We start from the raw sequence: 27,367 nt of genomic DNA on the forward strand, positions 1-27,367 counted from the left end.
ATGTACTTTGTAGCAGTTAAATAGAATGTGCACATTTCTGTCATTCAAAACAGTAGTTTGTTGGCACCTAAATTAAGATAAGATGCCTCTTTTTCTCATTTTAATAAGAGTTTTCCACATGATGGTCATGGTGGGTTTTTTTTCTATGCCATTCCAGTCCATTAGAAGACATCTACCTAAAACTTGTAGGTTATTGTGCAACCATATAATAAAAAACACATTTTACATTAATATCCACACCTAGATTATCTAGTATCTTCACTGCTATTGCAAACAATGATTTTGCTTATTACTTTAAGAGTAAAGAAGGCTGGAGATACTGGGGATAAACTCTAGCTCATGATAAAAAGTAATTCTGTGAACCTAATTCCACCTCTTTAAAATGGCTTAGCCAACTTCAAAAAGTGCCTAGAAGAAAATGCTGCTAAAATGTATTTATTTAACCTCGCTTTATTTGTGCATTGCTGCTTTATGTATTCTCTAAGGCTAGATTACAAGTGCAGTACTATTGATAGCGCACCCTGGATTGCACTAGAATTAGAATACAAATTGACAAGTCCATAGTAAAGAAGAATTACCAGAGAATGTTTAGCACTGCCGACATTCCTATAGTGTGTTCTATACTTTCAATGGATAATGGGACCGCAGTTAACATTGCTCATATTACAAATTGAAAGCAATGTGTTTCTTTTGAGCAACACATACAAGGGTGTTAGTTTGGCCACTCTGTCTGACCTCCAGATGTTACTGTGCCTGAGTCTTTCCCTTGCACTCAACAACATTTTATTGTCAGCTTGTAAAACGAGCACAAGAATGAAGGTGATATTTATTTATTTGCTAACGGTGTTAGCACTCACTAGTGCTATTATTTTTGGACTCCTCTTGTATTCTAGCCCTAACTATATTCTAACAGTCTTATAACTATAATTTAATGTCTCTTTTTTTTTTTTTATTGTTATTATTTCTATTAATATTAAAAATAAAAATTATAGGAAGAAGAACAACAACAAAGCAAAGTTAAATCAGGAACCTGACCGTGCAGCCCCTCTGTCAGCCACACACATCTAATTAGACCCTTAGTCCTGCAGCCTTAGGCCCCAATTTATCAAAGGTCTTGCAGACCTGATCCGACAGTGTGGCTCAGGTCTGCAAGACCTCGCTGAATGCGGAGAGCAATACGCTCTCCGTATTCAGAATTGCACCAGCAGCTCACAAGAGCTGCTGGTGCAACGCTGCCCCCTGCTGATTCGCGGCCAATCGGCCGCCAGCAGGGAGGTGTCAATCAACCCGATCGTACTCGATCGGGTTGAATTCCGGCGATCTCTGTCCGCCTGCTCAGAGCAGGTGGACAGGGTTATGGAGCTGCGGTCTTTAGACCGCAGCTTCATAACTGCTGTTTCTGGCGAGTCTGAAGACTCGCCAGAAACACACGGCCTCAAGCTCTATCCGGAGCTTGATAGATAGTCCCCATAATATCAACCCCATACCCATTTCAAATTTCAGATCTTAGGCTGCTGGTTTTGCAGCCCCTTTATCAGCCCCACATAAGACCTCGCTCTGAACTCTCTCGGCCAGCCATGTACTTTAATATTTCTTGGTCTGCCCAGCTGAATCCAGGCAGAATGTGACAAGCTTGGTCGCAAAAGCTGTATTACAATTTGTATACCATCAAAAATCAATCCAAGATAGAAATGACAAGAAAATATCTGCTTCTGTACTGATGGATGTTTGTGGCCAATACAAGTCAACCAAATATAAAACACAGACACAGCAAATAAAGGGATACGAAACCCATATTTTTTCTTTCATGATTCAGATAGAGCATGCAATTTTAAGCAACTTTCCAATTTTTCTTCGTTCTCTTGGTATCTTTATTTGAAAAGAAGGAATGTAAGCTTAGGTGCCAACCCCTTTTTAGTTCAGCACCTGGGTAGCGCTTGCTGATTAGTGGCTAAATGGAGCACAGCTTACATTCCTGCTTTTTCAAATAAAGATGCCAAGAGAACAAATAAAAAATTATAATAAGAGTAAACTAGAAAGTTGATTAAATTTGCATACTCTGGGGCATATTTATCAAGCTCCGAAAGGAGCTTGATGCCCCGTGTTTCTGGCGAGCCTGCAGGCTCGCCAGAAACAGCAGTTATGAAGCAACGGTCACAAAGACCGCTGCTCCATAACCTGTCCACCTACTCAGAGCAGGCGGACAGACATCGCCGGAAATCTTGATTGACACCCCCCTGCTGGCGGCCGATTGGCCGAGAGTCTTCAGGGGGCGGCGTTGCACCAGCAGCTCTTGTGAGCTTCTGGTGCTATGCTGAATACAGCGAGCGTATTGCTCGCCGTATTCAGCGAGGTCTGTCGGACCTGATCCGACAGACCTTGATAAATATGCCCCTTTATCTGAAGCATGAAAGAAAAAAATTGGGTTTTATATCCTTTTAATACTGATAAAAACAATTTAAATGTAACAATGCATTTCTTGGCGGACACATCTTCCATCATTAGGGAAGGAGCTATCTTTATAAAAGCCAGTGCTTGAAGTGGATAATTTGCAGGCTGGGGAGCTGCTTATGCCCCCAGACCACTCTTATGACACCTATTAAGTGCCTGTTAGATCTTAGTATTCAGATTATTGTGAGTTATAGTGGATCACTAGATACAATATTTTAGCTTTGCAGTGCAATTTTTTTATGTTTTTTTTTTCCAAAAACTATAATTTCCTTCACGTAGGGGTTTATGTTTCTTCTTTTCCTATGGCGTATGTCACAGGCAGATGTTTAATTAACTGAGTTTTACATTTTGAGTGAGATATGTCAGTTCATTATAAAGCCCTATGAAACAGTGCTGGTTCTCCCATCTGAACTCCGCTTTCAGTAAAACTTACCAGCTTCATAAGGTACAATAAACGATTCAGGGGTCCTTTCTGGCAATGGAGGCGGAGCTTCTGAATTTTTATCTGGGGCAATAGCTGTCCATGTGAAGCAAGAGATAACATGTGAGTCTATGTTCCGAATTTTATCAGGTGCAATTTATGCTAATATACAAGTGTTTAGTATCAAAATAAAACATTTATCAGAAACCTTATGTCTTAAATAATAAAAAGAAAGAATATTGTGTATATCTTGTTGCTGTAGGTGCTATATGTCTCAATGGTTACATATATTCTGTCTTTACAAATCAAACAGAGAGCATATAATAATCCAGAATATACATACTATGTTTGCCATGACCATTGTTAATAAAGAACAAAAAAAAAGAAAACATTGTGAGTATATTACACATGTGTATATAATGTATATATATTTTTAATAAAAAAACAACTGAACTAGGCAGTTTTTGCGGTCAAAAGTTGGTGGATGTGGGGTGTTAAAATAAAATGGCACTTAAAAATGCCTTTACATTGTGGTCTATGGGAACGATGTGTTCCCAGTAAATATATATGTATATGACTATATACATATATATTTATGTGTTTATATGTGTATACACACATATTAACACTTAAATATATATGTATTTAATCATATACATACAGGGGTTAAGTGCTACAAAAAAAAGTATGGGAACTCACCAAGACTTCCACCCCCTCTCACAATTAATATTATTTTATATATACACACTTACACAGACTGTATTTATATGTATATAATTTATACACGTTGGTTAATAAAAAAGAAAATTAAATCCAATGAAAATCCTCCTCTGTCACAGAGCCCACTTAAGGTGCAATAGTCCTATTTCTGCTGAGGGGAGCTAAATAACCCCAGAGCAAGCCACACAGTAAGCACCTTACAGACTTGCATTTAGTGTATTGTAGGAAATGTTACTGCCCATTACTAGAGGATCTCACTAGAGGGCTAACCAGACGGTGCTCTAGCTCCTCCCACCAGCAGCAGCAGTGTTTACTGAAGTATTTCTGTTCTCTGTCCAGAGGGAACTTAGTTCCTCCTGCAAAAATAGTGCAGGAACTTCGTTCCCATGCGTTCCCGCCCAACTTGACCCCTGTATACATATATATTTACAAACTGCTGCCATAGCTGTGCTACTTTCCCCCTTTACTGCACAAGGTTCTGATGCTGTCTCTGACAGCATCAGAACGAGGCTCCCATTGGAGCATATTGAAGCACGCCCTCATGAGCGCAATGTTTTTGTTCAATTGCATTGCATCTAACTTGTAATACCAGCGCACATTAGTGTGCACTGGTATTATAAAGTGGAGCGCAAATATCGCTTCAGTGAAAGCAATATATTGCGCTCCATTTATAATCTGGCCCTATGTATTTTAACTAGATTTGATATTTAAATAATTGTAGTTTTAATTTTTGGAACAAGATTTTGGGGCAGATTTAATAAGCAGCGGATGCTGCTGTCTCCGCACGTATTTTCCGGCGATCGGGAAACTGAAGTTAAGAAGCAGTGGTCGTAAGACCGCTGCTCTTTAACTTGTCCGCCACCTTTTTGGTGGCAGACAGCAATCATCCCGATCTGATGGGTATGATTGACACCCCCTGCTAGCAACTGATTGGCCGCAAATGTGCAGGGGGCGGCATTGCACAAGCATTTCTTGTGAAATGCTTGTGCAATGTTAAATGAGGACAGTGTATGCTGTCGGCATTTAGCGATGCCTGGTGGACATGATTGGCTACAGAGAATCATGTCTGCCTGGCGCTTAGTAAATTGACTCCTTAGTGTATAGGATATTAATCCCCCTGGAGACAGTGGTTGCAAGTTTTTCGGTTCACATTAGAGCATTATTTAAACATTGCAAATTTTTAAAAGAAGATGGCTTTTTAAAATTGCTGCAATAGTTCACATTGTACTGAACGGGTTTAGTTCTAATATCGCTGTAGTACTGTACCAAACATGTTTACTCTTTTTAAAAAACAACATTTATGCTTACCTGATACATTTCTTTCTTTCCTGGTATGGTGAGTCCACGGCTTGAGAAATTACTGTTGGGAATATCACTCCTGGCCAGCAGGAGGAGGCAAAGAGCACCACAGTTGAACTGCTAAGTATCACTCCCTTACCCACAACCCCCAGTCATTGACTGAAGGGAAATGGAGAAAAATGAGTAACACAAAGTGTAGAGGTTAAAAGATCAACTGTCTTAAAATAAAGGGTGGGGCCGTGGACTCACCATATCCGGAAATAAATACATTTTTAAGGTAAGCATACATTTTGTTTTTCTTTCCTAAGATATGGTCCACGGCTTGAGTAATTACTGTTGGGAACCAATACCCAAGCCAGAGGACACAGATAAATAGGGAGGGACTAGACAGGCAGTCCTAAACAGAAGGCACCACCGTTTGAAGAACCTTTCTCCAAAAGGAAGCCTCAGCCGAGTCAAAAGTATCAAATCTGGAAAATTTGGAAAAAGTATGTAGAGAAGACCAAGTTGCAGCCTTGCAAATTTGTTCCACAGAAGCTTCAATTTTGAAAGCCCAAGAAGAGGAAACAGCTCTTGTGGAATGAGCCGTTATTTTCTCAGGAGACTGCTGTCCAGCAGTTTCATAAGCCAAAGGAATTATACTTTGTAACCAAAAAGAAAAAGTAGTAGCAGTAGCTTTCTGACCTTTACGTTTCCCAGAGAAACAGACAAAGAGAGCAGAGGACTGGCAAAAATCCAGTGTAAGGATAATTTAAGAGTACGTACAACATCCAAATTGTGTAACAAATGTTCTTTGGAAGAAGAAGGATTAGGACACAGAGAGGGAACAACAATTTTCTGATTAATAGTTCTATTAGAAGCAACCTTAGGAAGGATACCTGGCTTAGTACGAAGAACTGCATGAAAAATAAGATAAGGGGAATCACAATGCAGAGCTGAGAGTTCTGAGACTCTTCGAGCATAAGCGATAGCAACAAGAAACAAAACCTTCAAAGATAACTTAATGCCTATGGAATGCAATGGCTCAAACAGAGCCAGCTGTAAAACTTTAATAACAAGGTTAAGGCTCCAAGGAGGAGCAACAGACTTAAAGACAAGTCTGATGTTGACCAAGGCCTGACAAAAAGATTGCACATCTGGCACATCCGCAAAACGTTTATGTAGTAAAACTGATAAAGCAGAAATCTGACCCTTCAGGGCACTGACTGACAATCCCTTCTCCAGGCCTTCCTGAAGAAAAGATACAATTCTAGGAATTCTAATTCTACTCCAAGAGTAGCCCTTGGATTCACACCAATAAAGATATTTATGTCATATCTTATGGTAAATCTTTCTAGTAACAGACTTGCAAGCCTAAATCATGGTCTCAATGATAGACTCAGAAAAACCAGGCTTAGACAGAATGAGGCGTTCAATCTCTAAGCAGTCAGCTTCAGAGAAACGAGATTTGCATGAAGGAAGGGATCTTGAATCTGGAGGTCCTTCCTCAGAGGTAGTCTACAAGGTGTGAGAGATTACATATCCACAAGGTCTGCAAATCAGATCCTGCAAGGCCACGCAGGGGTTATTAGAATCCCCGACGCCCTCTCCTGGTTGATATGAGCAATGACTTGTGGAAGGAGAGCAAACGGAGGAAACAGGTATGCGAACCTGAAAACCCAAGGAACCGCCAAAGCATCTATCAGAACGGCCTGGGGATCTCTTGACCTTGAACCGTACCTTGGAAGCTTGGCGTTCTGATGGGACTCCATTAGATATAACTCCGGCACCCCCCATTTGAGGACTAATCTGGAAAACACCTCCGGATAGAGTTTTCACTCCCCGGGATGAAAATACTGTCTGCTCAGAAAATTAGCTTCCCAGTTGTCTACTCCTGGAATGTGGATGGCAGATAGACAGCAATTGTGGGTCTTTGCCCACTGAAGAATCCGAAATAACCTCCTTTATGGCTAAGGAACTCTGAGTTCCTCCCTGGTGATTGATGTAAGCCACAGAGGTTATGTTGTCTGACTGGAACCTGATAAACTGAGACCAAGCCAATAGAGCATTGTAAATCACCCTAAACTCCAGGATGTTGATGGGAAGAGCAGACTCCTCCCGAGTCCAAAGGCCCTGAGCTTTTAAAGAGTTCCAGACTGCTCCCCAGCCCAGCAGGCTGGCGTCCGTGGTCACAATCACCCAGGAAAGTCTCCGAAAACATGTGCCCTGAGACAGATGTTCCTGAGAAATCCACCACGGGAGAGAATCCCTTGATGACTGATCTAACTCTATTCTCTGAGATAGATCCGCATGGTCGCCATTCCATTATCTGAGCATGCACAACTGGAGAGCTCTCAAATGGAATCGAGCAAAAGGAATGATGTCCATGGAATCCACCATCAGACCGATTACCTCCTTACATTGAGCCACTGAATGATGAGCAGTAGCCTGAAGAGAGAGGCAAGAGGAAATAATTTTGTTTTTCCTGACCTCTGTCAGAAAAATCTTCATCAATAGAGAATCTATTATGGTCCCTAAGAACACTACTCTTGTAGCATGGGAAGGGAGCTTTTTTTTTTTTAGACACCTAAACTTCACCTCCTCCATGCACCGAAGACAAAGAGAATGACTGGGGGTTGTGGGTAAGGGAGTTATACTTAACAGTTTAACTGTGGTGCTCTTTGCTTCCTCCTGCTGGCCAGGAGTGATATTCCCAACAGTAATTACTCAAGCCATGGACTCACCATATCTTAGGAAATAAATATTTTTTATTGAGGCAATGTATATTTGTAGAATACAAACATTGACATGAATAATAATGAGATCTACAGAAATAATTGTGACAATGTGATAATGAACAACAATATAGTCATATATAAATATCCCTGGGAGGAGAAAATAAAGTTATAAGCTGTGAGCTTCACATTTTACATATTAAGATTGCAACAAAAAAGTACGGATACTAGAATAATGAACAAATGCTCTTTTAGTATATGTGTGAGGTATTGACAATATTGTTACAAAGGGGAAAAGGAGAGAAAGAAATGAATAGAGCTTAAGAGTGCTTGTTTTTGGCATGTTCAGTATTCCAATCTGACCATATCATTTCAAATAATGTTATCATATTGAGGTTTGGGAAGCGAATGCAAATCCATAATTTCAACGACTCTAGTCCATGAAGGTGGGAAAGGACTTTGTCATGTTCTGGCTATTGCCAACTTTACTGAAAGAAATAAGTAAACACAAACATATCCCTGATGTATGGGCAAGGAAGGAGTGCCACGCTGAAGGAGCACAGTTTTCAGGTGAGTTGGAATGTTAATATGAAATTTGGCCAGTAAATTAAAGCAAGTACCCCATTAGTTAAACGATGAAAAGTCCACCACATATGTACAAAATCACTGTTGGTAGAACAGGTTCTCCAACAGAAAGAGGTTGAGCTGGTATCGACCTATACCACTGAGATAAAAACTTTTTGTACATTTCTTATAGAGTAGTGCAGTGGATGGCATTTTTAGTAAACAAAATAGTTTTTTGGCAACCTAATAGAGGAAGGTTAATCTGTAAGACATGTTCCCAAGCTAATAATGGGCTTGATTTCTCATGCAGTTGAGCACACTCCATGAAACTATAATATACAGATAAGGGTCTACAGAGTAGGCCAGCTTCACACTATTTACGTTGTCATATGGTACTTGGGCGATTAACCTTAGGGTCAAGAATTCAAATTAAAGAATGTTATGTGAGGGAAACGTTTTCTTTTAATAACATTCTTGGTACAGTGCGACAATAATATTAGAACTAAACCTGTTCAGTACATTTCAAACTTACAGTTTGAGAGATTGTAGCGGTTACATAAATACAATGTTAAAAAGTCACCTTCTTTTAAAACATGCTTTGCATAGTGCAATGTTTTAAAAAACCTACAATTGTAAACTGAAAAACTGGCAGCCAACGTCTTCAGGGGCATATTAATATCATGTACGCTAAATCTTGTTCCTAAAAAAAAAAAAAAAATGCCCAAAATAAAAATAAATAAAAACCTTTATTATAATAACGAACTTAGGCCTAGATTTAGAGTTGGGCGGTAGCCGTGAAAACCAGCGTTAGAGGCTCCTAACGCTGGTTTTTACCGCCCGCTGGTATTTGGAGTCAGTCAGGAAAGGGTCTAACGCTCACTTTGCAGCGACGACTTTTCCATACCGCAGATCCCCCTACGCCATTTGCGTATCCTATCTTTTCAATGGGATCTTTCTAACGCCGGTATTTAGAGTCTTGGCTGAAGTGAGCGTTAGAAATCTAACGACAAAACTCCAGCCGCAGAAAAAAGTCAGTAGTTAAGAGCTTTCTGGGATAACGCCGGTTTATAAAGCTCTTAACTACTGTGCTCTAAAGTACACTAACACCCATAAACTACCTATGTACCCCTAAACCGAGGCCCCCCCACACCGCCGCCACTCTATTAAAAAAAATTTTTAACCCCTAATCTGCCGCTCCGTACACCGCCGCCACCTACATTATCCCTATGTACCCCTAATCTGCTGCCCCTAATACCGCCGACACCTACATAATATTTATTAACCCCTAATCTGCCGCCCCCAACGTCGCCGCCACCTACCTACACTTATTTACCCCTAATCTGCCGACCGAACCGCACCACTACTATAATAAATGTATTAACCCCTAATCCGCCTCACTCCCGCCTCAATAACCCTATAATAAATAGTATTAACCCCTAATCTGCCCTCCCTAACATCGCCGACACCTAACTTCAAACATTAACCCCTAATCTGCCGACCGGAGCTCACCGCTATTCTAATACATTTTTAACCCCTAAAGCTAAGTCTAACCCTAACACTAACACCCCCCTAAGTTAAATATAATTTTTATCTAACGAAATAAATTAACTCTTATTAAATAAATTATTCCTATTTAAAGCTAAATACTTACCTGTAAAATAAACCCTAATATAGCTACAATATAAATTATAATCATATTGTAGCTATTTTAGGATTAATATTTATTTTACAGGCAACTTTGTAATTATTTTAACCAGGTACAATAGCTATTAAATAGTTAATAACTATTTAATAGTTACCTAGTTAAAATAATTACAAAATTACCTGTAAAATAAATCCTAACCTAAGTTACAATTAAACCTAACACTACACTATCAATAAATTAATTAAATAAAATACCTACAATTATCTACAATTAAACTCAACACTACCTCACCGCTACTCTAATAAATTTATTAACCCCTAAAGCTAAGTCTAATCCTAACCCTAACACCCCCCTAAATTAAATATAATTTAAATCTAACGAAATAAATTAACTCTTATTAAATAAATTATTCCTATTTAAAGCTAAATACTTACCTGTAAAATAAACCCTAATATAGCTACAATATAAATTATAATTATATTGTAGCTATTTTAGGGTTTACATTTATTTTACAGGCAACTTTGTATTTATTTTAACCAGGTACAATAGCTATTAAATAGTTAAGAACTATTTAATAGCTACCTATTTAAAATAATTACAAAATTACCTGTAAAATAAATCCTAACCTAAGTTACAATTAAACCTAACACTACACTATCAATAAATTAATTAAATACAATACCTACAAATAACTACAATTAAATAAACTAACTAAAGTACAAAAAATAAAAAAGAACTAAGTTACAAAAAATAAAAAAATATTTACAAACATTAGAAAAATATTACAACAATTTTAAACTAATTACACCTACTCTAAGCCCCCTAATAAAATAACAAAGACCCCCAAAATAAAAAAATGCCCTACCCTATTCTAAATTAAAAAAGTTCAAAGCTCTTTTACCTTACCAGCCCTGAAAAGGGCCATTTGCGGGGCATGCCCCAAATAATTCAGCTCTTTTGCCTGTAAAAAAAAATACAATACCCCCCCAACATTACAACCCACCACCCACATACCCCTAATCTAACCCAAACTCCCCTTAAATAAACCTAACACTAAGCCCATGAAGATCTTCCTACCTTATCTTCACCATGCCAGGTTCACCGATCGCTCCAGGCTCCGAAATCTTCATCCAAGCCCAAGCAGGGGCTGGCGATCCATAATCCGGCTGAAATCTTCTATCAAGCGGCGGCTGAAGAGGTCCAGAAGAGGCTCCAAAGTCTTCATCCTATCCGGGAAGAAGAGGAGATCCGGACCGGCAACCATCTTGATCCAAGCGGCATCTTCTATCTTCATCCGATGAGGAACGGCTCCATCTTGAAGACCTCCAGCGCGGATCAATCTTCTTCTTCCGACGTCCAACTGAAGAATGAAGGTTCCTTTAAGGGACGTCATCCAAGATGGCGTCCCTTGAATTCCGATTGGCTGATAGGATTCTATCAGCCAATCGGAATTAAGGTAGGAAAATTCTGATTGGCTGATGGAATCAGCCAATCAGAATCAAGTTCAATCCGATTGGCTGATCCAATCAGCCAATCAGATTGAGCTCGCATTCTATTGGCTGTTCCGATCAGCCAATAGAATGCAAGCTCAATCTGATTGGCTGATTGGATCAGCCAATTGGATTGAACTTGATTCTGATTGGCTGATTCCTATCAGCCAATCAGAATTCGAGGGACGCCATCTTGGATGACGTCCCTTAAAGGAACCTTTATTCTTCAGTTGGACGTCGGAAGTAGAAGATTGATCCTCGCTGGAGGTCTTCAATATGGAGCCATTCCTCATCGGATGAAGATAGAAGATGCCACTTGGATCAAGATGGTTGCCGGTCCGGATCTCCTCTTCTTCCCGGATAGGATGAAGACTTTGGAGCCTCTTCTGGACCTCTTCAGCCGCCGCTTGATAGAAGATTTCAGCCGGATTATGGATCGCCAGCCCCCACTTGGGCTTGGATGAAGATTTCGGAGCCTGGAGCGATCGGTGAACCTGGCATGGTGAAGATAAGGTAGGAAGATCTTCATGGGCTTAGTGTTAGGTTTATTTAAGGGGGGTTTGGGTTACATTAGGGGTATGTGGGTGGTGGGTTGTAATGTTGGGGGGGGGGGTATTGTTTGTTTTTTTTTACAGGCAAAAGAGCTGAATTATTTGGGGCATGCCCCGCAAATGGCCCTTTTCAGGGCTGGTAAGGTAAAAGAGCTTTGAACTTTTTTAATTTAGAATAGGGTAGGGCATTTTTTTATTTTGGGGGTCTTTGTTATTTTATTAGGGGGCTTAGAGTAGGTGTAATTAGTTTAAAAATGTTGTAATATTTTTCTAATGTTTGTAAATATTTTTTTATTTTTTGTAACTTAGTTCTTTTTTATTTTTTGTACTTTAGTTAGTTTATTTAATTGTAGTTATTTGTAGGTATTGTATTTAATTAATTTATTGATAGTGTAGTGTTAGGTTTAATTGTAGATAATTGTAGGTATTTCATTTAATTAATTAATTTATTGATAGTGTAGTGTTAGGTTTAATTGTAACTTAGGTTAGGATTTATTTTACAGGTAATTTTGTAATTATTTTAACTATTTTAGCTATTGTACCTGGTTAAAATAATTACAAAGTTGCCTGTAAAATAAATATTAATCCTAAAATAGCTACAATATAATTATAATTTATATTGTAGCTATATTAGGATTTATTTTACAGGTAAGTATTTAGCTTTAAATAGGATTAATTTATATAATAAGAGTTAATTTATTTTGTTAGATTTAAATTATATTTAACTTAGGGGGGTGTTAGTGTTAGGGTTAGACTTAGCTTTAGGGGTTAATCCATTTATTAGAGTAGCGGCGAGATCCGGTCGGCAGATTAGGGGTTAATTATTGTAGGTAGGTGGAGGCGACGTTGTAGGGGGCAGATTAGGGGCTAATAAATATAATATAGGGGTCGGCGGTGTTAGGGGCAGCAGATTAGGGGTACATAGGTATAATGTAGGTAGCGGCAGTGTACGGAGCGGCAGATTAGGGGTTAATAATAATATGCAGGGGTCAGCAATAGCAGGGGTGGCAGATTAGGGGTTAATACATATAATATAGGGATCGGCGGTGTTAGGGGCAGCAGATTAGGGGTACATAGGTATAATGTAGGTAGCGGCGGTGTACGGAGCAGCAGATTAGGGGTTAAAAAAATATGCAGGTGTCAGCGATAGCGGGGGCGGCAGAATAGGGGTTAATAAGTGTAAGGTTAGGGGTGTTTAGACTCGGGGTACATGTTAGGGTGTTAGGTGCAGACTTAGGAAGTGTTTCCCCATAGAAAACAATGGGGCTGCGTTAGGAGCTGAACGCTGCTTTTTTGCAGGTGTTAGGTTTTTTTTCAGCTCAAATGGCCCCATTGTTTTCTATGGGGGAATCGTGCACAAGCACGTTTTTTAAGCTGGCCGCGTCCGTAAGCACCGCTGGAATTTAGAGTTGCAGTGGCGGTAAATATGCTATACGCTCCTTTTTTGGAGCCTAACGCAGCCATTCTGTGAACTCTAAATACCAGCGGTATTTAAAAGGTGCGGGGGAAAAAAAGCATGTGTAGCTAACGCACCCCTTTGGCCGCAGAACTCTAAATCTAGCCGTTAGTTAAGATACATAATATACTATTTTACAGTATTATATATATATATATATATATATATAAAACATTATATACACATGCATAATATACCCACAATCCCCCAGCTCACGTTTCATTATTGTATTGTGGCAAAAGATTTTTAGTTTTATTTAAAACATGTAAATTTAATTTGTCATTCTACGCTGTCTAAAGGAATCATTTAAATGAAATCCTGGCTGCACATGACAATGCTGCTTTGAATATTTTGCCACTGGCAGAGAAGCATCACATCCCACATTGAAGTGTACTAAAACACTCCTTTATGAGACTACACAAGTATTCAGAACATTTCACCTGCAATTTTCATTAGAACATAGTGCGATTGTAACAATTCTTTGAACGTTGGGCCCTTAGTAAGTTCTTCACCAATATGAACTTTCTGTCAATGCATCACAAACTTATACTCTGTTTGATACCCAAATGTAATACGCTGCTTATCATGTTATTGTGTATGTAAGTGTTTGAATACACTTCCAAAAATGTAAATGTATTTTTTCATAGTATAATTTTGGTTTATTATTACACATGACTCTAATCTGATCTTGTCAATTTCAAAATCTATTATATTTCATTACAGTTACTGGTAACACCTCCAAACCAGACATGTTTGTCAGACTATGTATAAAAAAAAAAAGTATCTGCTTGTAAAATTATTCAAATAATTGTGGTAACAGTAAATTTTGCAACTTACATTCCTTACCATTCTGGCTGTTGCTATTGGTTAATTCTGACCCAGATACTAGTAGAAGGCCAGACGATTTGTTTGTATGGCATGGGATTGATGATAGAGTTGATGACATTTCTAGGCTATTCTTAGGAACAAGTAATGGTTTGTAGTCCATTAAAAAATCAACAATCTTTTGTGACTCCAAATCAGAAGCAGGTGATGGAGTAAAGTAAGGATCTTCAGTCATACGTACATAAGACTGGGAACTGGGGACAGTACTTATATTACCCAAAGAGCCAGTGTTCTGCCAGGGAAAAAGTTGTTTATGAACCTGAGATTCATCATTTAGAAACTTTTTTGAACCCAAAAACTGCATCTCAAGAGCCCGCTCCGGTATGTGAGAATGTCTCTTTTGTAGCAGCTCAAATGGGCTAGATTTGGTACGTATTAACTGCGGGTGCTCACTGTTACCTTTCCTGTCCGCAGCTTGCTGACTTGGATGCCAGTCACTGGAGGTTACACTTTTAGTATCCATAAGCTGATACTTCTGTGGTAATGTCCTAGGTAACGGACAAGGCCTGTCATCCCATATTCTGATTGGATCAAGTGGTTGGGGAATGGCGCTACTTAGGTTTGTGCTACCAAAAGCATCATGGGAATCTGAAGATGAGGAAGGCTTGATCATATTGAAAGATGTTACCCCTGGATTGCAGGTAGCAGCAGAATTGCTCATGATACTTTGAAAAGTCTCTTCTGTGTTTGATTTCAGACATTGCTGCTGTAGAACACTGTCTTTATCTGAAAGACTATCAGCATGATTGTTAGTTGTTTATAATGATATTAATTACACTAATTGGCAAACACACCTAAAAATACAGAAACACTGCACATTAAAGGGCAGTCAAAGGGACAATCTACAATATAATTTGTATTGTTTTAAAAGATAGATAATCCCTTTATTACCCATTCCCCAGTTCTGCATAACAAACACGGTTATATTAATATACTTTTTACCTCTGTATCTAAGTATATTCTGACAGCCCCCTGATCACATGACTTTGTATTTATTATCTATTGACTTGCATTTAGTACTGTGTTGTGCTAACTCTCAAGCGTGAATACCTTGTTATCTATATGGCACACATGAACTAGCAGTCTCCTGTTGTGAAAAGCAAATACGAAAGCATGTGATTAAGAGGCGGTCTATAGTGGCTTAGAAACAGGCAGAAATTTAGAGGTTTAAAGGTTATAAAGTATATTAATATAACAATGTTGGTTGTGCAAAGCTGGGGAATGGGTAGTAAAGGCATTATCTATCTTTTTAAATAATAACAGTTTTAGTGTAGACTGTCCCTTTAAATATGATGGAAATACTCTTGCATGGGAATATGTTACAGTAATGTTTGCTATAGAACGTAACAGAGAAATAAATGCCCACAAGCTGAGACAGTCAATGTTCACATCTCTATTGGTGTACACAGAGTGGTCAGGGACACAAGTCCACAAGCACACAAGAAAATGATTCTTCTAGTAAGCACATAAGAGTTCATAAGAAACAACTGTAATATTTTATAAAATATATTCTTGTTAATGTAATAAATTGTCCCTTGAAAGGATTTTTTTTTAGATAGCGGACATTTTGTTATTAAAGGGACAGTGTACTGTAAAATGTGTTTCCCCTTAATGTGATTCCAGCGCAGAGTATAAAATGTATGGGAAAGTGGGCCTTTTGATTTTATTTATATACAGTATATGAAATAGTTGAATCTAGGGCCCCTTAAAATGGGCTGAGCTTGTAGGGAGAAAGATCTCATTATTTCATGACGCTATATAAATCAATATAATGGCTTCATTATCTTATCTATGTCTGAGATAACAATTGAAAGCGAACATTTTAATAGCTATCTCTTTTACCTGCAATGGGAGTGTAGTTTCTTCCTAAGGGCCCAATTCTAAAAAAACTTGCTGTCATGGAAAGAAATCATCAGCTTATTTAACATATTATTATCTTGTAAAGTAAGTGTCTCTCTTTAACAAAAAGAAAGTAAGTGAACTCCCTTTAATGAGATACATAGTTCTCAAGGCAAAAAATGTCTTTAAAACAAACCCTAAGGGGTCACATAATACTGGTGAGTCATCTTATAGAATCTCACCAGACCACAGAGGTTTAGAGAATTGGGCCCTCAATCTCTTGTTTACATCATTTACGGTACCCATTACTGCAGTATTGAAATTTTCCCTTATAAGTGGCAATTTCAAAAGTCAAAATCAGCTACTTCAAATTACAAAATAAAGGTAAACTAGTTATTTGTAAACAATTTAATATACTCCATTAGGTAACATGAATCATTGGGAACATTAAAGGGGAGAGAGTTGTATGTTACACTATCCCTATAAACTTCTAAAAAAACAACAAACCCAACAACCAAAAAAGATATGTTTTACTAGAGATGTTTGATGAGAAATTGCTTTTATGTATTTTTAATTCTCACAATTGTGTACAATGAAAATGAACTGTGAATAAGGAATGTTATTATCAAATGTACTTACCCACGTGGCACACTGAAGAAATTGCTCTCTGTCTCTGAAGTTTGCTGGTGCACAGCAGGAACAACCTTTTAAAATATATTGTAAACATCTTCATCATAGTTATTTGAGAAACTAATTAGCAACATACACAACAATTTAGCCACCAATCAGCAAGCGCTACACAGGTGCTGAACCATAAATGTGCCGGATCGTATGCTTACATTCCTGCTTTTAAAAAAAAAAAAAAATTAGCAAGAGAAGGAAGAAAAATTGATAATAGGAGTAAAAATAAATTAGAAAGTTGCTTAAAATTGCATGCTCTATCTGAGCCATGAAAGAAAAAAATTGGGTTTAGTATCCCTTTAATGGGGAATTTTACAGAAGGATAATTGGATACAATTGTGATCAATCCCATGATGATTGTGGCTAGATGTGTCAACTCCAATAATAAATCTGGACTGGCTCCTCCAAGTAGGGCAAGTGATTAGTGGAGATTGGCTATTGAAAAACAATTGAAGCAAACAAGGCGATGATGCATTTTAAAACATTTTCAAACTCAATATAGTAAATAAAAAATGGGTTGTACAGGAGATTTATTCTCAAGGAGGTATTATAATAATGATTTTAGCTGTACCTTCTTTAGAGTTCAACTGAGAAAGGATCAGAATTATTTTATCCAAATCTTATTATAAGTAAAAAATATCTTAATGTACCCAGCTATCTTACAAGAACAACATATGTTTAATAGGAAACAGGTACCAGTGTTGCAAACTTATCTTTAGTGCCTGATAACATTAGTGCCATCTGCTTATTTCCTGTGTGCTGATAAAGCAAATCAGCATCCTTATCAGGTGACTAAAGTCTAACAGCTAAATAGATGAAACGCAACCAGTAAAATCAGTTATAGTCCAACAGCTAAATAGATGAAACGCTACCAGTAATGGGCCCAAATACGAGTGGAGGGCAAACGTTTGCACACAATTGATAAGGGGTTTATCGTAGGTGTTTGCACTCGTCAGGCTTATAGCTCATAGTACTAGTTGAAAGTAAATGCAATCGCCTGATCGTAATCGTGATTTACGCTAGGATGATTACCACGACTTCAGAACTCTGGTTAACTGTTTTGCGAAACTAAAAAGTGTAAAAAAAAACACATAAAAAATACATAACAAAGTATAGTTACACTCATAATACATTTTATAATAAACATTTATTTAAAAAAATATTGCTCAAAAAAGATGAGATTATAAGGGCTCAAAGATATATGAGGTCTCAGGTGTTAGAGAAAAAAAAGTCAGACAAAGGGCTTTAACATTGAGACATACAGAAACATGTCTACAGATGGATATGTATGTATGTATATATATATATATATATCTATATATACATTTGTATTTACGTATTTATAGGTGTATAAATGTATTTACAGACATATACACACATATAAGCACATATGTATACATAGATAGACATATATAAGTGCCTTGGAGCCCTTTGTAAGTAAGTAGATGAAAACATGAAGAAAAAAAAACATATTTATGCAATATTCATTTTAAATAAAGGTTTTAACTATGTATTTAGTGTAAATTTTTCACATTGTAATGTTCCTATATATATCTATATACAGTATATATCTATGCCTATATATAATCATGTATAGGTATAGGTATAAATATATTGTACCAAAATACCATCATATATATGTAGAAATATTTATTTATGAATTAAAAGAACATTCTTGTATGTGAAGAAGATTGGAATGTGAAATATTTCCATGTTGGGTTAGCACACGTGAGAATATGCGATCAGGTTTGCGTGAGAGTGGGGTGTTTTTTTTCCACTTTTTTCTCTCCATTGACTTCTATGGAGGAATACATGAAAGAGCATGTAATATTCTAACTTGCACTTGTCTGGCTAGCACTAAAACAAAAACAGTTTACTTTAAACTCATAATACGAGCGCAACCCGACGAGCGCAAAAAGCTTAGCGGGAGCGTTAATTAGTGTTCCACTTATAAATCAGTTATAGTCCAACAGCTAAATAGATGAGATGCTTCCAGTAAAATCAGTTAAAGTCCAACAGGTAAATAGATGAAACGCTACTAGTAAAATCAGTTATGGTCTACAAGCTAAATAGATGAAACACTAGCAGTAAAATCAGTTATAGTTTAACAGCTAAATAGATGAAACGCTAGCAGTAAAATCAGTTATAGTCTACCAGCTAAATAGATGAAACGCTAGCAGTAAAATCAGTTATAGTTTAACAGCTAAATAGATGAAACGCTAGCAGTAGAATCATTTATACTCTAACAGCTAAATAGATGAAACGCTAGCAGTAAAATCAGTTATAGTCTACCAGCTAAATAGATGAAACGCTAGCAGTAAAATCAGTTATAGTCTAACAGCTAAATAGATGAAACGCTAGCAGTAAAATCAGTTATGGTCTACCAGCTAAATAGATGAAACCCTAGCAGTAAAATCAGTTATAGTCTAACAGCTAAATAGATGAAACGCTACTAGTAAAATCAGTTATGGTCTACCAGCTAAATAGATGAAACCCTAGCAGTAAAATCAGTTATAGTTTAACAGCTAAATAGATGAAACCCTAGCAGTAGAATCATTTATACTCTAACAGCTAAATAGATGAAACGCTAGCAGTAAAATCAGTTATAGTCTACCAGCTAAATAGATGAAACGCTAGCAGTAAAATCATTTATAGTCTACCAGCTAAATAGATGAAACGCTAGCAGTAAATTCAGTTATAGTCTACCAGCTAAATAGATGAAATGCTAGCAGTAAAATCAGTTATAGTCTAACAGCTAAATAGATGAAACGCTAGCAGTAAAATCAGTTATAGTCAGTTAAAATAGATGAAATGCTAGCAGTAAAATCAGTTATACTCTAACAGCTAAATAGATGAAATGCTAGCAGTAAAATCAGTTATAGTCTAACAGCTAAATAGATGAAACGCTAGCAGTAGAATCATTTATAGTCTAACAGCTAAATAGTTTAAACACCACCAGTATAGGGCCAGATTACAAGTGAAGCACTCGTATTATGAGTTGAAAGTAAATTGATTTCACTTGTGCAAATCTGATGAGCGCAAAAAGCAGAACTTACAATATAACGTGCGCTTTCACGTATTCCCCCAAAGAAGTAATTGGAGAAAAAAAAAGTGGAAAAAAACACCCCAGTCCCGCACAAACCTGATCACATATTCTCATGTGCATTAACTCAACATGCAAATATGAATATTTCACATTCCAATGTTCTTCACATACAAGAATATGTTCTTTTTATTCATAAATAAATATGTCTACATATCTGATGTGTGTTTTTTGTACAATATATATATATATATATATATATATATATATATAAATTATATATATATATATATATATATATATATATATATATATATATATATATATATATATATATATATATATATATACACACACTGTATTAATAACAAAAAAGCAGCTCTTACTGTATCTTAGCCCAGCCAGCCCAGCCAGCTTATGTATAAAATATTATTTATGATTGCTGGTGGTTCTGATTTTACTAAATAAAAACATTAATCTAGATTACGAGTTTTGCATTAAGGTGCGTTACTACTTTTAACGCTGAAAAAATGGCCATTACTCTGGAATGGCCAGGAACGCATATTATGAGTTGTGTCGGTATAGCTATACCGCAATCATTTTAGCCTGTAAAGTAACGTCCATTCCGCTATGTGGGATTTCCAGAGCGCCGGTATTACAGGTTGTGCATTCAGGCTAAAATGCTTGCGTTACAGCCTATACCGACACAATCCATATCGCCATCTGAGAACAGTAGTTATGGATTTTGCGAAACAAAAATGTTTCACAAAACTAATAACTAAACTGTTACACTAACACCCATAAACTACCTATTAACCCCTAAATCGCCGCCCTCCCACATTGCAAACACTAATTAAAACGTATTAACCCCTAATCTGCTGCCCACCCACATTGCGACTATTAAATAAACCTATTAACCCCTAATCTGCCGCCCACCCACATTGCCAACACTATTTAAATATATTAACCCTTAAACCATCACTCCCTGACATCGCCAGCTTTATAATAAAGTTATTAACCCCTAAATCTCCGGCCTCCCACATGGCCGCCACTAAATAAACTTATTAACGCCTAAACCGCCGGCCCCCCACATCGCAAAACACTAAATTAAATTATTTACCCCTAAACCTAAAACCCCCCTAACTTTAAATTAAAATTACAATATATCTATATTTAAATAAATAAAAACTTACCTGTGAAATAAAAATAAACCTAAGTTTAAACTATAAATTAACATTACTATTCTAATAAAATAAAAAAACTACCAAGTTAAAAAAATCTAAATTACAAATTTAAAATGGCATACCTTTCATTCCTATTGGTTGACTTGATTGTTCAAATTCAAATCAGCCAATAGTATCAGCCAATAGTATGAGAGCTTCTGAAATCCTATTGGCTGTTCAAAACAGCCAATAGGATGAGAGCTACAAGTTCTAAAAAGAATGAAACAGGCTGTCTAGTGGTGATTTGTCATTGCTGCATTTTCCCTATTAGGGATTAGCTGTGTGTTAACACAGTATGAAGTAAAAAATATCTGAGATGTTGGATATCTAATTTGCATATCTTACCCAGAATCCTCGTGTGCATTGGTAACAGTGTATATGGAGTTTTACTGGGTGAAAGCAAGCAGGGATACTTGCCTAAATGTGCTAATTTACTATGCAACAATTTTCATTGATTTACTTTTGAGACATGGAGGATTTTAATCTCAGACTTTTATCTCCACCATAATTTTAATGAATTTTGATTTAACCTTGAAATGAGCTTTACCTAAGCAGCAATCAGAAATCTATCTACTACTGAAGAGTTCTAACAAGAATGAAACAGGCTGTCTAGTGGTGATTTCTGTAATTGCTGCATTTTCCCTATTAGGGAATCACAGTATGTTAACACAGTATGAAGCAAAAACATCTGAGATGTTGGATATCTAATTTGCATATCTTACCCAAAATCCTCTTGTGCATTGGTGTAAAGATCCTGTACTGCAGGCAGTTTAATGATTGGAAAGTTTCCTATTGTTTAGGATGCTTGAAATATCTCAGTAGATAAAGGAGATTAGAACAATAATTTGTAATTCAAAATAGCTTAGGATAAAGCAGAGAGAGCAACTATGTTACTCCTATAACACTCAATAACTAAGCACTTGTCTAAGGTTAGAAGACAGGTGATATAGAGTAGGTAGGTTGGTCTAATGAATAAAGGTGGTATTGGAAGTTATTCACACAAGTCAGTTTAAGGTGGAATACCTGACAGAATCCCCCCTTCAAGCAAACCGCACCACGGTTTGTGGCCGAGGTCTATGAGGATTGCGTCTATGGAATTGAGCAACAAGCTTAGGGGCAGTTATATGAGACTCCGGTTCCCAAGTGTCCTCATTGGGGCAGTAGCCCTTCCAACGAACTAAGTATTGTAGTTCACCATTATGAATCCTGGAGTCAGTGATCTCCTTCACTTCATATTCCTCAGAGTTCAAAAGTGGTGTTGTTGGTGGCATCACCTGAGTCTTGGTGATTTTAGCTGGTTTCAACAGGGAGACGTGGAAGGTCGGATGGATGGTTAAGGTAGAGGGCAACTGAAGGGTGACTGCATTCTCGTTGATTACACGAATGATCTGAAATGGTCCTATGAATAGACTGGCTAATTTTTTACTGGGAACTTGAAGTCGTAGATTTTTTGTCGACAACCATACCCAATCCCCTGTAGTATATGTCGGCGGTGTTCTTCGCCTGAGATCGTAATAATTTTTCTGCACTACCTGTGCGGTCTCCATATTTCTGCGAAGTAGTTGGAAATTCTCAGTTATTTTATCAGCCAATTCTTCAATGGAAGGATTCGATGTGACTTGTTTTGAATTTACGGAGATATTGGGATGGTATACAAAATTAGCAAAAAATGGGGATAACTTAGTAGAGGAATTGGTAGAGTTATTATACGAAAATTCAGCTAAAGATAAGTATTTTTTCCATTCATCTTGATGATATGCACAATAACATTGTAGGTAGGATTCAAGCCACTGATTAAGGCGTTCAGCCTGTCCGTTGGTCTGCGGATGATATGCAGTGGTGTATCTGTGTTTAATTTGGAGTTTCTGGCAGAGGTTTCTCCAGAAGCGGGAGGTAAACTGAGTCCCTCTGTCCGTGGTTAGTATAGATGGTATGCCATGTAATCTAACAACATTATCGATGAAGAGCTGAGCGGTTTCAGAGGAACTGGGAAGTTTTTGAATTGTTATGAAATGAGCTTGTTTCGTAAACAGATCTATAACGACTAAAATGGTATTCATACCTGATGATACTGGTAGTTCAACGATAAAATCCATGCCCAAATGGGACCATGGTCTATCTGGTATCTGAATGGGCATGAGTAAGCCATAAGGAGCTTTCTTTTCAGACTTAGAAGATGTGCAGACGATGCAGTTATGTACATATTCTGTTATGTCTTGTATCATCTTAGGCCACCAGTAACTCCTAGAGATTATTTCATTTGTTCTTGTAATGCCTGGATGACCGCAGAGAGGAGGATTGTGGTGGTCCTTAATTAACTCCTTGCGTAGGGATATAGGGATGTATAATTTATCCTTTTTGTACTATAAACCATCTGAGGATTTCTGTAGATCGTCTGGAATATGTGTTTCAAAATGAAGAGCCTTGTGGTACTTAGCCTTGTCACAGTAAGTTAAGCCAATGAATTTCTCATGAGAGATGATTTCTGTTGGATTGTCATTATTTACAGGTATGGGATCTCTTCTGGAAAGAGCATCTGCCTTGCCATTTTTTGAGGCAGGTCTGTAGACTATCTGGAAATTAAATCTACTAAAAAAAAGACTCCAGTGTACCTGACATGCTGAAAGTGTCTTATTCCGCTGTAAGTACTCCAAGTTCTTGTGATCGGTATACACCAAGATGGGAAGTAATGTGCCCTCTAGGAGATGTCTCCAGTACTCAAACAATCTCTTGATGGAAAGCAATTCTTTTTCACCTATAGGGTAATTCCTTTCAGGAGGAGATAACAACTTTGAATAAAAAGCTATGGGATGTAAAGGGTGTGTGATATCTTGTCTTTCTGAAAGTACTGCTCCAAGTACATACTCCGAGGAATCAACCTCTAAAACAAACTGTAATTCAGGGTTTGGATGACATAAAATTGGAGCAGAAGTAAAAGAGGTTTTTAGGAATGTAAATGCTTCTTCAGCCTTTGGGTTCCATTAAAATACGGTTGATGATCCAGTTAAAGCTGTCAGAGGTTTAGCTATTGTGGAATAGCCCTTGATAAACTTTCGGGAGTAGTTGCTAAACCCTAAGAACCTCTGAAGTTCCTTTTGTTTTTTTGGGGTAGACCACTTTTCAACAGCTTCCACTTTGTTCGGTTGCATTTCAATTCCTTCTGGGGACGTAGAGTACCCCAAAAAGGAGATCCTGGTGGTATGGAAAAGACATTTTTCTGCTTTGGCATACAAACTGTGAACTTGTAACCAGGATAAAACCCATCTCACATGCTTAATGTGATCCTCTAAAGTTTGTGAATATATTAAAATGTTGTCTAAATAGACTACGATACAAATATCCAACAGGTCCCTAAACACATCATTGACGTAATGTTGAAAAGTGGCAGGGGCATTACATAGGCCGAACGGCATTACCAGATACTCGTAGAGCCCATATCTGGTACGAAATGCTGTCAGCCACTCATCTCCCTCTCGTATGCGAATGAGATTGTACGCGCCCCTTAAATCGAGTTTAGTAAATATGGTCGCCTCATGCAACCATTCAATCAGTTCGGGGATTAGAGGGAGAGGATATCTGTTTTTTACTGTGATCTTATTTAGTTCCCTGTAGTCTATGATGGGACATAATGACTGATCTTTGTTCTTGACAAAGAACATTCCCGCACCAGCAGGAGAGACAGAAGGTCTTATAAATCCCTTCTTCAAGTTGTCGTCTAAATAAGACTTGAGGTGTACCAATTCAGGTTGGCTTAAGGGATATAGATGGCCATAGGGTATAGCTGAGCCTGGCTTCAAATCTATGGGGCAATCATAACTACGGTGAGGAGGTAGTGTTTCAGCCTCCCTTTTACTAAACACTTCAGAGAAATCTGCATACTCGGGAGGTATTTGTAAACATTCCTCAGACATATTTATAGAATGAGGAGGGTTTAAACAGACTTTTTGACAGTGAGAGGAATCTAAAGAAACCTGTAGAGTTTTCCAATTTATTACAGGTTCATGTACTCTGAGCCACTGGATGCCCAATACATTAGCGAAATGGGGGGAAGGGAGGACATCAAAGCGCAAAAATTCATGGTGGTTAGAGTGAGTACTTACTAATATGGGTACAGTATGGTGAGTTATTGGGCCGCTAGAAATATATGTACCATCAACAACACGCATAGACACAGGCTGTTGTTTTTGCTCAAGTGGTATTTTATTAATTCTAACAAACTCCAAATCAATATAAGTCCCATGTGCACCCGTGTCAACTATGGCTTCTGCTGGGTAGCGCTTACGGTCCCACTGCAAGAAGAGAGAGATGGTACAGTAGTTAGATTTAACCTGAGGAGAATCAACAGTATTACTCAAAACCCACTTACTCTTCTTGTTTTTCTTTAATAAGGGGCATTCTCTCACAGTATGTGCTGGATTGGCACAATATAAACATAATGCTTTAGACCTCCTCTTTGTTTTTCCTCCTCAATAGACCTATGTCCATAGGTTCCTGTGTGACAGCAGTCGCGCTGGGATGGTAGGTAGATGGAGATGGCCTTTTATAAGTTTGATCTGAACCATGGCGTTCATTCTTTCTTTCTTTCTTTCTTTCTTTCTTTCTTTCTTTCTTTCTTTCTTTCTTTCTTTCAGCTGTCTATCAATTTGTACTGAGAGTCTCATTAAACCTTCTAAGGAATCAGTAAGTTCTACTTGGGCCAGTTCATCCTTTATTGCGTCGGACAGTCCTAAACGGAACTGATTCCTTAGTGCTATATGGTTCCATTGAGAGTCTGTTGAAAACTGTTTGAATTCAGTGATGTATACTTCAGCTTGTTTTAGTGCCCTCATTTTAGTTTCAGCTTTTAATTGTGTGTTGGTGTCAGAGTATAATTCATCCATTGCAGCCAAAAAGCTAGGGAGAGACGAGATAATGGGGTTGTTGGTCTCAAAGAAAGAGTCTGCCCAGATTCTTGGTTCACCCCTTAAATAGGTGATCATTGTCAATACCTTCACCCTATCAGTGGGATAGGTTTTTGGTTTTAACGTAAAGTTAAGGAGACAGGCATTTCTAAATTGTCTGTACAGCTGTCTATCCCCTGAGAAAACATCTGGAGGAGAGATGTGTGGTTCAGGGACGCTCTCAGAGGTGGTTGCCTTCGATGTTATAGCATCCTTTATGATCTTCATTAAGGTTTCATTTTCAACCTGTAGGTTGGTGAGGGCTTGACCCATTTGATCCACTTTCTGAGATAAACCATACACTATCTGCGGCAGTTCCGCTGGATCCATTTTATTGGCTTAGTTATTATGTTAGGATTCAACTGATGAAAGACAGTTGTTTGGATCTGCAACTGCGAAATTGTTATAAAATGTCTCAATGGAGCTGAGATTTTTCTTATCAGGAAGACAACCAACTAGCTCACAGTGAATTTTTGGTAAGATACAGTTGAGGTATATTCAGGTATGAACCTGGTTATGATCTCAGAAATAAATCAGAAGAATGTCTCTCTCTATGAGGAAGAGCTATATATATAATTAAGCAGGCAGTCCTGATGAACTGAACAGTGTCTCTTGTTATCATATACCAGGTGAGTAACGAATTGCAGTGATTAGAAACTTCACATATATACATATATACAAATTAGAACATGTTCATGCTTACTACAACCTCAGGTCACTTTGCTTGTAGTTATTTTCAGTGAGAGGAGAGTTTCTGATCTGCAGCTGACAGGCAACAGTGAAGCAATGCAATCAGGTAAGAGAGAGAGCGGCTGTATGGAAACTGGAACTCAATTACATGTTGTTATTCCTTAGAGCCTTTAATGTAATTAGTCAGCGGCAGACTTAGTTACAGTGACTGTGACAAACAAAAGTGCAGAGGTTTGGTATTGTAGCACAACTGTTTCCTTTTAGAGGTGATGATTGCTGCAGCTTGTGGGAGTCAGCATGAAGTGGGAATCAGTCTCCCAGTTTGTAAAGATCCTGTACTGCAGGCAGTTTAATGATTGGAAAGTTTCCGATTGTTTAGGATACTTGAAATATCTCAGTAGATAAAGGAGATTAGAACAATAATTTGTAATCCAAAATAGCTTAGGATAAAGCAGAGAGAGCAACTACGTTACTCTTATAACACTCAATAACTAAGCACTTGTCTAAGGTTAGAAGACAGGTGATATAGAGTAGGTAGGTTGGTCTAATGAATAAAGGTGGTATTGGAAGTTATTCACACAAGTCAGTTTAAGGTGGAATACCTGACAATTGGTAACAATGTAATATGGAGTTTTACTGGATGAAAGCAAGCGGGGATACTTGCCTAGATGTGCTTATTTCCTATTCAACAATTTTCATTGATTTACTTTTGAGACATGGAGGATTTTAATCTCAGACTTTTATCTCCACCATAA

The 27,367-nt window shown here is 37.7% G+C and overlaps 1 protein-coding gene across 2 annotated transcripts in view; it reads right to left on the bottom strand.

The window, feature by feature from the left end:
- The window catches only part of LOC128653408 (tyrosine-protein phosphatase non-receptor type 22-like), a 290,064-nt gene that overhangs the window by 62,961 nt on the left and 199,736 nt on the right, over nt 1-27,367 (bottom strand). Inside the window, exons 12-14 of one of the 2 annotated variants that reach the window (XM_053706667.1) lie at nt 16,675-16,739; nt 14,158-14,930; nt 2,885-2,968 (exon numbers count right to left, since the gene is read on the bottom strand). In XM_053706667.1, coding sequence (XP_053562642.1) covers nt 2,885-2,968; nt 14,158-14,930; nt 16,675-16,739 — 922 coding nt within the window. Of the gene's footprint in view, nt 1-2,884; nt 2,969-14,148; nt 14,931-16,674; nt 16,740-27,367 lie in introns of both variants that reach the window. The other variant, XM_053706666.1, reaches the window with a different exon arrangement.

The sequence above is a fragment of the Bombina bombina genome, chromosome 3 (assembly GCF_027579735.1).
Source record: "Bombina bombina isolate aBomBom1 chromosome 3, aBomBom1.pri, whole genome shotgun sequence".
In the NCBI taxonomy this organism is placed as follows: Eukaryota; Metazoa; Chordata; class Amphibia; order Anura; family Bombinatoridae; genus Bombina; species Bombina bombina.